Source organism: Rhinatrema bivittatum, chromosome 2 (assembly GCF_901001135.1).
Source record: "Rhinatrema bivittatum chromosome 2, aRhiBiv1.1, whole genome shotgun sequence".
Lineage (NCBI taxonomy): Eukaryota > Metazoa > Chordata > Amphibia > Gymnophiona > Rhinatrematidae > Rhinatrema > Rhinatrema bivittatum.
In genome coordinates this window covers 601735129-601750049 of record NC_042616.1, presented here as the reverse complement: position 1 = coordinate 601750049, position 14921 = coordinate 601735129, and the positions used below count along the sequence as shown (strand labels likewise).

Below are 14921 nucleotides of genomic sequence, written 5' to 3'. Positions count from 1 at the left end.
AGATGGCGACGGCGACCATGCGGGCAAGATGGTGACTACCTCGGAAGGGCTCCACGTGGGTAGGCCCTTGGAAATGCCGGGGTCTGGCCCTGCTAGGGCGGATCAACCGGTGGCGCTGGCTTCGGCCGATGGCCTGCGCTCGTCCTCAATCCTCGGAGACCGGCACAAGTAAAGATTTCTACCTTACCTTATCTTCAGCGCTTCCCAGTCTCGTCCCGGGCGGTCTCCGGCTGCAGGGGGAGAGGACAACTACCTTCACCGCCGCTTTTGAGGGTGCACCCGCTGCCTTTCAGCCGCGCCCAAACTCCTCTCGCTCGGGGGCTGTAAGTCCTTGCCACGATTCGGCCACCGGACCAAGGCTCACCTCCGAGGACCATGGAAATCACCTTGGGAATCTCAACTGGGGGAGGGACCCAAGGGTATCACCGCAGGAGAGCGGGGCTCGTCTTCAATAGAATTTTCTTCTTTAAATTTGGTTCTAATGCTCAGAGTGTGCAGATAGCTCCTAACTGCTATGGAGATGGAAAACACTGAGGAGCTGCACTTCCTGCAGGGATATATGTACTAGGGGCTGTCGTCAGATTGAAATCTGATCCGTCTCCAACTGCTAGCACGAGTACACTATACCCGTTGGTTCTGAGTCCATCTGCTACACGCTAGGAAACCTCTGTTTTTAACTTGTCACAAAGGCAAGAGATCCTGCCCCAGGAATGATCACAAGCTCCTTTCTCTCTCTGTATCGCCTTCCCATGACTCTGAGCTATAACCCACAAAAAGGTGGGGATAAAGCGAGGGGAGGATTCCAAAAATGCAAAACTCACTCCCACTGCCATGATGGAAAAAAACTGGGAAAAGTATTATTGACAGGCAAAGCCAGGTCACATATTGTAGTTGGAAAACTAAAACAGAATGGGGCAGATTTTCAAAGGGTTAGGCGTGTAAGTTACGCGCGTAATCCCCAAAACCTGCTCCTGCGTGCCGAGCCTATTTTGCATAGGCTCAGCGACGCACGCAAGCCCCGGGATGCGCGTATGTCCTGGGGCTTTGAAAAAGGGGCGGGAAGGGGACAGGGGCGGGACCGAGGCCTCTGGCACAGAGGCTGTGCGGGGGATTGTGTGCCGGCTGCTGGCCGGCGTGCACAAGTTATGCCTACCAGAGGCAAGTGTAATTAATGAAATAAACGTAGGGGGGGGATTTAGGTAGGGCTGGGGGGTGGGTTAGATAGGGGAAGGGAGGGGAAGGTGGAGGGGGAGCAGAAGGAAAGTTCCCTCCAAGGCCGCTCCTATTTCGGAGCGGCCTTGGAGGGAACAGGGAAAGCCATCGGAGCTCCCCTAGGGCTCGGCGCGCGCAAGGTGCACAAGTGTGCACCCCCTTGCATGCACCAACCCCAGATTTTATAATATGCGCGCGGTTGCGTGTGCATGTTATAAAATCGGATGTACATTTGTTCGCGCCAGGTAGCACGCACAAATGTACCCCGCGCGCACAGGTTATAAAACCTGCCCCAATATATCTACTATGAATTTTCATTAGGATTCCAGAGTTTTAAATGATGATTAGAATACAAAAGTAATACACTTACAGCTTTTGTAACAGAGAAATATCGGTCATAACTCAGAAAGAGTATACTATAGACTGAAGCTATGCACACAGTAGAATCCACAGTGAGCCAGAATTTACAGACACCCCTTCCAGTGGTCCATCGTCCCGTTAGTGTGTAAGGTATGTACCAAGGTATAGAGATTGAACCTGTAAAACAAACATTTTAATTTTTATATATGACTGCTTGAACATTGGATAAAATACCTGAATATAACAAAAACATGACATTCTGCCCTTTGAATATACATGGAGTTTAACGGCTTTCCCAGGACCCCAATACAACAAAATCTGCACAACAGGACCCATATTCAACTATGGCCATTGATATTGACATGAACTGAACTCTTAACCCTGTCCCTTACTAGTGATGAATGTGTCTCCACAGACACATAATAGTAAGGAGGTGGTGTGGTCTTTCAGACACTCTCCACTGGGAAGTATCTAGGGATTTTGTGAGTAGAATTAAACCCAGGTTGTTCATAAGTTTCTGTTTCCTTTCTGTGGATGCAATCCAAGACCAAAGGGCAGAATTCCAGGAACTACAGCAGTGTTTAGAGAAAGAGAGAGAGAAAGAGTGCTGGCACTAGCCGTGAGTAGAAATCTCGGAAATATTCCTTTAGAGTGGAACCTAACCCAGGTTTCTTGCTCATTTGGAAGTCACCAAGATTGGTGAATTTTGTGAAGAAGTGGAAATATACTTTGGAGTAGTGTGAACTCCAGGGAATGTGTGTTCTATTGTGGAAAGAGGTTCTGCACCCTAAGGAGAGTTGGAGCAAGGACTTGTCCAGAGTAAATTGTAAGAAGAATTCTAGGTGGAAAAGGAGGTCTTATCAGCTTGATTTGGGTACTAAAACTGGGAGTTTGTGACTCATGCTAAGCCTCTAAGTGTATCCTAATAGGAGTTTGGAAGTCAGGGAAGCCTCTGCTACTTGCTGATGAATTGTATTTTTCTGACTCTTTGTATTTTTGTTCCTGCTAGCAATGTTCTCAGAAGAAAGTATACACATTGTCAAATTATTTCCATTCCACAAGTACCTCAGTAAACATTTATTTTTGGAACAACCCCAACTTGGTGTGGCTGACCTGTTTTTTCATGCTGGAGTTAAAGAAAAGGTCCAGAACAGTATGGGTCCTAAAGCAGGTCTCCCCCCCCCCCCCCCCCCCATTGGAAGAACCCAGAACTCCCATCAGGTGCTTGATGGCCCCGCAGCTCCCAGCTGCCATCGTGTACAATCGTGTATATTCTCATTAGTGTTCCATGCTACTGGAGGTTTACAGAATCTACTAATTCCATCTGCCCTGCTTAGTTAGTATTGACAAGTCTCACATTTCTATTCTGATCTCATATTTCACCCTTCTGTTCTCCAGTGACTTAAAGCAACTTTCAATATGAAATTACCAAACATATGTGATAAACACAAAATCCTAAAAGGGATAATTCAAAACACAGGAACTAAGTTCATCATTCAAAAGCCTTATTCAGAAAGGACTTATTTCCCATTTTGCATCTGTGGAGAAAATCTTTCTTGAATAAAGCCCCATTTCTCAAAGGTTCTAAAGCCTGAGGAGCACAGCACAGAAGAGAGCCCAAGAAATTGAATTTGTTACATTCCACACATTTTAAGAGACAAATCCATACAAAGAAGTAGAAGCGAGTCTGTCATTAATCTGCATCCTATACTATAATTTCAAAAACAAAGAAATCATAAAGGCCAAAGCAAAAGTAATACACTTCAGTGAATAAACTGAAAGAAAACGTTTACAGATTCTGCTTAATGGTGAATGTAATCACTTACCTACAAGCAGATCACAGACAGCCAGATTTAAAAGAAAATAATAGTTGTGTTTTCTGAGGCTCTTTTCGACTAGAAATGCCAGAATGACAAGCATATTTCCAAGCACTGTAGTTAAACACACCAGAGACATCAGCAAGGTGAGAACTACTACAGTACCAGCTGAGAATTTGGAAATAATACCAACAATATAGGGTAAATCTCTGTCTTCTCCATGAGACAGTGAAGAGTTTCCCAAGAAATCTACTAAAGCACTGACATTAAAATATATACTAGTGTTAGTCATATTCTAAGAGGACAGGAAAGGATGCTTTGCCTGATTAAACTGTTTCCAAGACGTGTACTCTAAGAACTCTGCAGTACAATGTTCTGCTCTTTTCATGGAGCTCCACTGAATAAATATCCAGTAATAGCAGTGTTTAGGGAATTTATGTAACCCTGTAGGATAGAAGTGCAGAGAGTGACTGAATTCCCATTTGACAATGCTTTTGCTTCTGTTGTATTTCTCTATATCGCAATCTACAGTGCCAAGACAAGAATTATAACTGTTTCTTCAAAGTTAGCTTTTAGTTATGTGTAGCGCTGTAAACTTTTCCACAGACCAGGTCTGGACACTTGAGGACTAGGAAAGGAGGTGGAAGAGGGCACCTGACCTTCCCCTCGTTTGCATAAATTTGAATCAATGAAACACCATGACAGAGCATAATCTGAAAAGATGCATACCTTCTATTAATGGTGTGCAGGCATGTATATTATGGGTGCATTGCTCATTTTTCCCAAATTTATGGAAATATTAGGAATGCATCAGTCATCCACACCCTTCAATGATCTCATCTTAAGGTGCTCTCACTGCTGGCTGAGAGATCCAGACACAGCAGAGCATACAGCCACTTATATATAGCCTTTGAGTTAAAGATTGTGTGAATTTGATGCTGTAAGCATAGAAACACAGAAACAGCAGAAGAAAAAGACCGTATGCCTTATCTAGTCTGCCCATCCGTCCAATTAATTTAGCATCACTTCCTTAGAGATCCCTTGTGTTTATCCTATGCTTTCTTGAATTCAGAAAAACAAACTGAAAATGAATCCTCTGGAAAAAAAAGTGAAATCTGTACTCAAACAGAAGCAAGCCTACCTATGAAAAGGTAATATTGGAAATATACAAGCCATACCAATACATCTCCTATTAGGAAAACAGGACAAGCAATGCTGCTGTATATCTCTACACAGAATACCTTACCTCACTCATACATACAGGACACAGACAGAGCCTCACCAAATACAGAATAAAGAGACCATATGTCTAAATAGAAACTTGTAGACAAAACTGAACTGGAACCATAAGACAGACTATGCATGCAGTGCAACAATGAAAAAACAGAAGTGCCACCATTTCTCAAAAAACATCAAATATAAAACATCAGTCATAATTGTAAAAAGAATAAATATTTCAAAACAGATAGGGGCGGATTTTCAGAGCCCTGCTCGCGTAAATCCACCCGGATTTACGCGAGCAGGGCCCTGCGCGCCGGGAAGCCTATTTTACATAGGCCTCCCGGCGCGCGCAGAGCCCCGGGACTCGCGTAAGTCCCGGGGTTCTCGGAGGGGGGCGTGTCGGGGGCGTGTCGTGGGCGGGCCCGGTCGTCGCGGCGTTTCGGGGGCGTGTCGGCAGCGTTTTGGGGGCGGGTACGGGGGCGTGGCTACGGCCAGGGGGCGTGGCCGCGCCCTCCATACCCGCCCCCAGGTCGCGGCCCGGCACGCAGGAGGCCCGCTGGCGCGCGGGGATTTACGCCTCCCTCCGGGAGGCGTAAATCCCCCGACAAAGGTAAGGGGGGGGTTTAGACAGGGCCGGGCGGGTGGGTTAGGTAGGGGAAGGGAGGGGAAGTGAGGGGAGGGCAAAGGAAAGTTCCCTCCGAGGCCGCTCCGATTTCGGAGCAGCCTTGGAGGGAACGGGGTAGGCTGCGCGGCTCGGCGCGCGCCGGCTATACAAAATTCATAGCCTTGCGCGCGCCGATCCAGGATTTTAGTGGATACGCGCGGCTCCGCGCATATCTACTAAAATCCAGCGTACTTTTGTTTGCGCCTAGAGCGCAAACAAAAGTAGGCTATTCGCGCGCCTTTTAAAATCCGCCCCTCAATGAATAGAACATCCACCCATATGCATGCATTCTCCAATACACACACATTTACTTGCTCACACACACACACACATACACACATGCTTGCTCATTCTCTCCCAGAAAAACAAATTTTTCTCTGTCTTTTTCCATTCCAGTTGTGTACATGCATGAGTACATAGGAGATGGAAGAGTACATGGGGGGTGGGTGTGTGTGTGTGTGTGTGTGTGTGTGTGTGTGTACATGCCTGGGGGTTGGACGGTGTGTGAATGTAAATGCCTGGCAGGCTGGATGGTACGTGTTGATTTTTTCCCTGCATTTTATCTCAGGTGATGTGTAACTTTTTCCCTCCCTACTACCCATAGTTACCAAGTTGCTACCTTTCTGCTTTTGCCTTCTGTCCCATTCTCCTGCCCATTGCTACCTCAGAATGTATGAGCCCCTCAGGTGCTGTGTTGCCTTTTCCTTTCTTGCTGCCCATAGTCATCTTTACACTTTTGCCCTCTCTCCCTTCCTCTGGCCCATGCCTACCTCACAGCTGCATTCCTGCTGGCATAGACCAGAGACAAAGGTTAGATTTTATGGTGCTGCTCATGCTGATGTCAGCAGTCAGTGGTCCTCGTGCTGCGAATGGCTGCCTCACATGCGCAGTTACATCTTCTGTGCAATCCCCATGCATCTGCAAACATGCGGCTCTCCTCGTGCTCCCCCCACCCCAGACCATGAACTGATATCCTGTGTGAATGCTGCTCCTCTCTTGCATCAAGCAGCCCAGTTAACACTGCTCCTTTTTCTCTTCAGCCATGCACTGCAGGCCTGACCAATGCTGCTCCATCCACAGTCTTCTGCAGCTCCTGCTCCGTTCATTCGACTGCAGCCTTGACCAGACATATTAATGTCCGGTTACCAGACATTGTACAATTAGCTTCAAATCTGGACTGTCCAGTTCAAAACCGGGCAGTTGGTCACCATAATTATGTGGCACCCTATGGTCAATGCCGGTGCAAGGGTCTCCTTCCACCCCATGATCATGTGATGTCATCAACACCTCCTCATCCACCATGCCTGCACCGAATACCTCAGAAATGCTCAAGAAAAAAGGACTCACTCACATCTCCTCCCTCCTTATCTGTGTTCAAATCTGTCACCCTCACATACAACTCCACCACCCCACCCACTTCCGGTGCCTTAGTTGACCGCCTACTCTGCCTATTGCTCCCGCTGGCCTTGCCTATGGTTGGAATGCATTACTATGTGAATGCTGCTTTCAACCATTCTACTTGAATTTCAGGAAGAAAATAAAAACCTAGGGGACGGATTTTTAAACCTATGTGTGCGGGGTACATTTGTGCGTGCTACCCGGCAGCCGCGCACATGTTATAAAATCCAGGGTCGGCGCATGCAAGGGGTGCACACTAGTGCACCTTGCGCACGCCGAGCCCTAGGAGAGCCCTGATGGCTTTCCCTGTTCCCTCTGAGGCTGCTCTGAAATCGGAGGTAACTTTCCTTCAGGCCCCCCCCCCCCCCCGCCACCTTCCCTTCCCTTCCCCTACTTAACCCACCCCCCGGCCCTACCTAAACCCTCCCTAACTTTTATTTCATAAGTTGCGCCTGCTTCTGGGCAGGCGTAGGTTGCGCACGCCGGCCAAGTGCCAGCACGCGATCCCCCGGCACAGCCTCTGTGCCGGAGGCCTCGGCCCCGCCCCTGCCCTGCCCCTTTCACAATGCCTTGGGACATACGCGCGTCTCGGGGCTTTGCGCGTGTCGCCGGGCCTATGCAACCCTTTTAAAATCCACCCCTATGTTTTTAAACAGTGTTGTGTTATTTAAATTAGTATGAGCTCTTTTTTTTTCATTCATTAAATAGAAGGGGCCCAATATTCAGTAAGCCAACAATTGGACAAGTTATCCTGCTGAAGTTAGCTGGATAACTTGTCCTGGATATGCAGCAGGTATGTTTGAATATAACCAGTTAGATTTTTTAGGTACTTTACCTTGTTTAGCTGTATAACTAGTGACTTAAATGGATATCTTCAGATATCTCATTAATTAGTACCATCATAATAAATAAAAATGATGTAAACAGGTCTGTGGATCAATTATCTCCCTCCCCCACCAAATTTCAGATAAGGCCCTCTCTGGCCATGCAACCTCAACCCCCAAATCCCCTCGAATGAAGCCAATAATATTCCAGGTTGAGTCCCCTCCAACCCCTTTCTCCGTTCTATAAATAGATATAAAATTAAGAGCATCCCTTGGACATCCCCATCCACCCAAAGTATAAGTCCTAGGCTACTCCCGGACCCCCATACCGGACCCCTCCCTCATCCCCCTCAATATTTAATAATCCCTGCCTGGAGCAAGGTATAAACGTACCCCCTCTAGCTCGCTAACACTTGTTCTGTAAGAATCAGTGCTGTAAGCATAATTTACACAATTTAAGCTTCCATCAGTGTTGATGCTTTCTTTCTATCTGTCCTTCTGATGCAGCACAGTGCATTGCACTCAGGTTATCTGCAGATAAAGTGAAGTGAAGAGAAGCAGAGTCTTGCCAGCCTTTATGGTTTATTCTCTCTAATCATTTTTATGAGTATGCAAAAGGAGTCGGTCAGCAGTGCACACACCTACACTTCATGTACGTGTGTGTGTGTGTGTATGAGACAGAGACAGTTTTGCATATGCTGTGCAATGTAGCTCTAGAAAGACAGAGGCTAATTGTGCCTCTACCAAGATGCTAACTTTGCTTGGTAAGTTGGCACTATACTTGCTACACACTGCAGCACACTCAGTCTGTGTATTTAATTGTGTCTATGACAGAGTAGAGGTACTGCTGAGTGCTGGTATAGTATAAATAAAGTATACTGGATATAAAAATTCCCAGTGGAAACTTCAAATTTCATCATGCCACTATGAGGAAAGGGTAGAGGAGGGAATGGCAGAGTAAAGGATTATATGTTACTGCAAAGCCAGCACAGCCTGTCAGAAGAATAAGCAGTACTAGTTGCAATGAAAAAAATGGGAGTTCTGCCCCTACACTTAAAAGTGATGTTTATTATGACTTGCATTTTGTAAATGTTCAATAACAAATCCATTTATTGATTGGATGATTGATTGGGGACACGTGCACCAAAGATTAGATGAACACAAAAAGAATATCTGTCATCAAGCTTGTGCAGAATCATACTTTATGAGTGCAAGTCACACAAATATTAATTATCAAAATTTAAATGCTAGCATTAGATCCTGACCTAGTCCTTGGTACTGGGCCTAGGCCTAGGCTTGGGCTCCAGTGTCAGACCCAGGCCTAGGTAGAGCCTAGGCCTGGGCATTGGTGACAGTACCTGGCCTCAGGCCAGGCCAAAGCATTAGAGAAAGGCCCAGGTCTGGGTCCTGGTGTCAGAGAGCATTGGCAAAGGAATCTAGCTCAGGTCAGGCCATGGTGTCACAAGCCTGGATCTGGGGCTGGTCTCCAGCAACTGAACTAGGCTAAGGCCTGTCCAGCCAGAGCCAATAGTGCACCCTATTTGTTTTTTTTTTTTTTTTGAAAAAATATTTCTGAGTCTGCTTTTAGCAAATATGACAGTTGTTTACAAAAGCACATACAGGAGTTCATAGAGAGAAGAAAGGCGTTGTATCTCTCAGGAGTAAATGGCAGAATATCATTAATAATTTTCCTCTCCAAAAGGACAGCTAATTCAAATATAGAATCACTTCAGCTACTTATCCAGGACAGTGTTGCAAAGGAAGTCATTAATACTGGATAGCCCGCGCCAATTTTAAAGATGGCACCGGCTGTCCATTACTCCTACCATGTGACAGAGGCCAGCCAATGGCATGGATACCCTGTCACATGGTGAGGGCAAAGGGCCATTGGCGCCATTTTTATAAGTGGCAGCCGACAGCCCGAGAGCGGGAGATCGCTCCCGAGACTTCCACTGGACCACCAGGTACTTGTAAAAAGTTTTGGGGGGGTTCGGGAGGGTGGGGGAAGCTAAGGGATCAGTTTTAAAAGGTCGGGTGGGTTTTTTTGTTTATTGGCTCGGGCGCAGCCGATAAACAAAACCGTGATCGGGCCACACGAAAAAGAATTTACGATGTGAATCGGAACTGGAATCGGAACCGATTCCGGTTCCGATTCACATCTCTAGTATCAAGGCTTAATGGAACTCCATCATTGTTCTCTGCTTCAATGGCAGTGAGTGAGAAAAGGGGAATTGGATTCAGACATCAACCAACAAGGACCCCAAGTTTTATAGTTTGGAGAACAAATAAACATGTGGGTAACTAGCTGTTGCGGTGCTTTCTACCCTTAATCACTAGGCCTGATTCTTTTGATGCAACTCCAACATTGCTCCCTGCTTTTACGGCAATGGTTAAGGGAAATTGGATTCAAACAGCTTCTGAGGGCCTTGACTTTTACAGTCTGGTAAACTTATAAGCACGGGGATAACCTACACAGTACAGCACATACAGGCTTGCTGGGCAGACTGGGTGGATCATTTGGTCCTTTTCTGCCATCATGTCTATGTATCTATGGAGGCTTGGTTAACTTGGTTCTCCCTCCATGACCTCTGATACAAATTTAGAGTTATATTTACTAAAGTTTTTCTCCCATTTTGTGTCTATAGGAAAAATGTTTAGTTATTTAGTTAATAGGACCCTTAAATTGCAGCTCTTCTGGAGTCGGGAAACACAATACCTATAATGTAATATAATTTGCTTTGAGCTACCAATGGAAAGTTGTGAGTTAAATGTAAATAAACAAAAATATGGATAAGACTGCCAGTTAAGATGTTGGAGCGCAGATGACTTAAGTGTTCCATAAAATCTGCTTTCACCATCTCAAGACTGAATAGAAAAGAAGCTTTTAGTAATCTATGAGGATCTGGAGATCATGGTAAATTGTCAAGTGAAAAGGAAAAAGCTGATCTCCATTTGTGACAAGTATGGCTTCCAGAACCTTGACAAATAGATTCTTGAAGTTGCTTTCCAGAAAGTTAGTCAAGATGATGCCATGAGCCTAGACGTTTTTATGACATGTTTAGAAATGGTGCACCCCTTTCACTGTCTGCTTCCATACCCTAAAAGTAGCTGAAGAAACCTCTTCATGGGGTCCTTTTGTAACTACTGGCTGGGACAAATCCTTTTACATGCAACCAGGGGTACACAGAAAAAAAAGAAAAGAGACAGGCCCTTTCTGCGCAACACTTTTCAGAGTCTCCCAGTCTCTGCTTCATCCCACCAGATAGCTTTACTCTCTGAGTCCCAGAATTCCCACTGTGGGGACGAACAATAGTTCTTATACCCAGGTTTTTTGCAATGCTAGTCCTTTATCCATTCTTTGTACACAGCACTGATAATTAACACGGTATCTGCATCCAGTAAACACACAATGAGAAAAATGGTGGTTTACATTTTCTTTACTGATGGTTGATTAGATGACTGAATGCTGTTTACACTTCATTTCATTTCTTAATTCAAGCTCCATAAATAAATAAGACAGCAGAAAGATATAATAAACTTGTAACTCCACTTCCTTAGTAAAGTCTCTTCTTTTACTGGAAGCACTCTATTTACTCTATTTACACTGAATTCCTTCCGTTCTCCAATTCTTTCAACTCTTTTGAATCCTAAGATTAAAAATAGTTCAATACTTCTTCAATGCCCAATGTAATTCTCAGATCTTCCCACTGGAGGTGGTTAGAATATAATATATAGTCCCAATAGTTTATCAGATTTAATACTCTTCCAAAATCCTCTTTAAATATTTTACCTCCTTATGTATCTCCTGATGGGCACTTCTCACTCCCTTTGTGTATCACTTAATATAGTAGCAACAAAGTTCTTGTTACCTTTGCTCCATATCCATTAGTTTCCTTCCTTTAGTGCACTTTGCTGGGATCCCTTCCTCCAGATGAATCTCTCCCCACTCTTGTTTCTTTCAGGATGAAAGGCTCCCTATCTCTCACGGATTTGGTAACTAAGCCCCACGTCCCACTGGCCATCAGCTCCAAGTGGTACAAAAATATTATTTAAACTCAAAATGGGGGGAAAAAATCAAGCAAGAAACAGGAAGGGTGGAATAAAACGTCCTTGTCTCCAAACAGAGGAAATAGAGCAAAAAGACAGTTAATCCAAAAATATAATTCCTCTGCATCAGGTCACCAGACAGCTTTATCCTCTGGAGGAAAGATAGAAGTCTGCCAGAATCTTCCCTAACACGTGGTCTAACTTTACCCAGCAGGGGATTCTCAAAAACTGGCTTAAAAGAGCCCAAAATAAGCTTAAATGCTAGATAGACAAGTCAATGGGAATCTAACAGCTAAATGGGAAAACTTCCTTTCTCCTTTCCCATAACTTAAGAAAAATTAGCAAGCAGGAGACACAAAAAGCAACCTGCTTCCACAGAAGCAGAACTATAAATCTATAAGAATAGATGGTGCTTTGGGATGATAAACAGTTTGGACACATCATCTGCTGTTTCCACATTGGAGAGCAAAACCCAAACCTCACTCACTACACAGAACCTCCCAGTAAATTGGTACAGTCCTTTTAATTAGGGAAACCAAAGGTTTCCTACACTGTGATGAGTGGAGGGGGAGATGCATGAATAACCCATCAAAAATGATGGGAACTGTTGGCTTCTGCTTGTTGCCCTGTCTAGAAGATCTATACAGACAATTCCTCCTCTTTTAGGCCCATCGGGCGCTGACTTTAAGTACCACAACTGGGCCCAGAAGTAGTGCTTCCAGTGTTTCTTCCCCCATAGAGATGTCAAACTTCTCTTGCCCCATCGGGCCTGAAGCAATGCTTCCTATTCTTTTCCTCACAGTGCTGCCAAATTTATCTTCCTGTGCAAGGCTGCAATGCAGAACCAGCTGGAGGTGTCAGTCCATTTGTCTACCCTATCTTCCCAAGAGGCAGACAGGAGTGGGCAGTGTGGACTCTATAACAGGGTACTATCAAGCAAGAGCAAGAAAATATTGTAGAAATCTCATCTTTGTGAGACTCTCCTCACTCCAAATGACGTCAAATCTTCACCGAGATGTACTGTGCAGTTTGTATGTCTTACTCTGCATGTAAAACTGTCCCCTAAATCACCACCAATACCTCACCTTGAGCTATTAGCTGGGCCTCCTATAGGCATATAAATAGTTGAATGCTATGAAGACTTTATAAATTCTCTCTCTCTCTCTCCCTCTCCTTAACACCAGAAAAAAAGGTGTAGTTATTTCCAGTGTTAAAACAATGCAATAGCATGTATTATGCTATTGCCTCTCATTTTAATTAATCACTCCCCTTCTAAAAATTTGCATTTGTGCCATGCGATAATCGTATTATCGTGTGCATTAACGCCATAATGCACTTTGAATAATGACCCTATAAGAAGCTAGTTCTGATGGCTGAAAGCAGAGTTCTCTGCTGGTGAGGAGGCAGCAGGGTAGGATGAGGCTGTATAGAAGGTGAAATCCTAACAGTAGCATCCCCATTTCCATGGAGGGTACAGGTAGCCGATACATGCTTTGGAGGTAAAAGGTTAATGTCTTTTGGGGGCCAGACAGAAAGGTCAGAGTATTTCCAAATTTGCACATAGTAGGACAAAGCTTGGCTAGACAGACAGACAAAGGCTTGGCTTGAAAGCTGGAAATCTGGAGTAGTACCCTCTTCAGGGAATTTTAAGTTTGGAACAGCAGTGCCTCCATCATGGCACTTTGAGGAAGGAACACAGTCTCCTTCTGTGTGGTCAAAGGCAAAAACTTTGGCCCCTTTTGGGTGAGAGTCCTCTGCTGGAATGGCAGCATTTGGGTGAGAGCCCCCTTCTAGGCAGATAGACTCTGGGAAGTCAGGCTGTAGAAGAGTGTCCTCTTCTGGTTATTCAGACTCTGGATACTTTGGCTCTGGGAGAGTATCTTCTTCTGGGTATTCATACTCTGGGAAGTCAGGCTGTGGGAGAACACTCTCTACTAGGCTGTCAGACTCTGGGAAGTCAGGATCTGGGAAAGCGCCCTCTTCTGGGCAGTCAGACCCTGGGAAGTCAGGTGCTGGGAGAGTGCCCTCTTCTTAGTATTCAGACTCTGGGAATTTTCTGGTCAGTCACTTTCTGGGAAGACAGGCTCTGGGAGAGTGCCCTCTTCTCTGCATTCAGGCTCTGGGAGAGTTTGGGAGGACATCCTCTTCTGATTGGTCAGGCTCTGGACAAGCGCCCTATTCTGGATGGTCAGGCTCTGGATGAGCGCCCTCTTTAGGGTGGTCAGGGTGCCTAGGCATGAGGACTGCTGATTTGGGGTGACCAAACGGCAAGACCATTGGCACAGGGTTACTGTAGAGTGAGACCACTAGCACAGGGTGAATGGGAAGTTGAATCATTGGGATATGGTACATGGAGGATGAAGCCCCTGGCTCAGGATCCACAGATGACTAGACCACCAGCACAGGGTGAATGGGGAATTGAACCTCTGGCACAGGGTTTTCTTGTGGCTGAAGTGTTGACCTGGGCTCTCTATGAAGCTGGAATGGCATCTCAGAGCCTTTCTGTAGAAGGACTAGAAAACCGAGTCTCTCTGAGATTGGGCTGAATCAGAAGATCCGAGTGGCTGGGTTATCTGAGGCAGTGCCTGCCTGGCTCTGAAAATCTGAGGCATCAGCATCTCCCTCTGTGTGCAGAACATCTGGGGCAGTAGCACCTCTCTCTGAACACTGGATGGGTGAGATAGAGACGTCTCCCTCGGATCCAGGATATCTGGGATGGTAGCGCCTCCCTCTGGATACTGGATGGCTGATACAGTGACATCTCCCTCTGGAGGCAAGACATTGGAGGTGGCAGTACTTCCCTCTGGAGGCAGGGCATCTGAGGCAGCAGCACTTCCCTCTGTCTGCAAAAGTAGATGTGGCTGAAAGGGAAGGTTCTCTTCAAGTCTATGACTACTGGCTGCTCCTGACTTGGATCAGACAGATTTGATTCCTCCTGTAGCAAAGCAGGTGGAATGGGTTTTTTCTGGGGCCAGGGCACAGCAGGCCTGGGATGGCTCAGCAAAACTTCTGCAGAGCCTTTCTTCTATTGAAATGGATTAGATGAGACAAATCCTTCCTGGAGCTTCCTGAACTGTAGAGGTGCAGCAGTGAAGCTATTTTCTGCAGTCTGACTGTTTGGGGTATGTACATGGTAGAGATTCAAGGGCAACAGGGCTGAAGCCGCTACTTGGGACACAAGGTAGGACTTACTGATTGGTTATTACATGCAGGTGAATGCATCTGGAAAGCTAACTTGATTAGCTTTCTTCATGACAAAGGCTCTTTGGGCTGTGACAGATTCTGAAACAAAATCTGGAACATTCATTGATTTTCCACTGACCTGGTTAAGGCTGACAGCAACTTCCCTTATTTCAGTTAAGGATTTGAGATTTTCCT

The 14921-nt window shown here is 45.6% G+C and overlaps 1 protein-coding gene across 1 annotated transcript in view; it reads right to left on the bottom strand.

Moving 5' to 3' along the window:
* Positions 1-3681, bottom strand: part of LOC115083374 (histamine H3 receptor-like) — a 59785-nt gene extending 56104 nt beyond the window's left edge. Inside the window, exons 1-2 of the mRNA XM_029587174.1 lie at positions 3399-3681; positions 1583-1749 (exon numbers count right to left, since the gene is read on the bottom strand). Of these exons, the coding sequence (XP_029443034.1) occupies positions 1583-1749; positions 3399-3681 (450 nt within the window). The remainder of the gene's footprint in view (positions 1-1582; positions 1750-3398) is intronic.
* Between the last annotated feature and the right edge of the window lie 11240 nt (positions 3682-14921).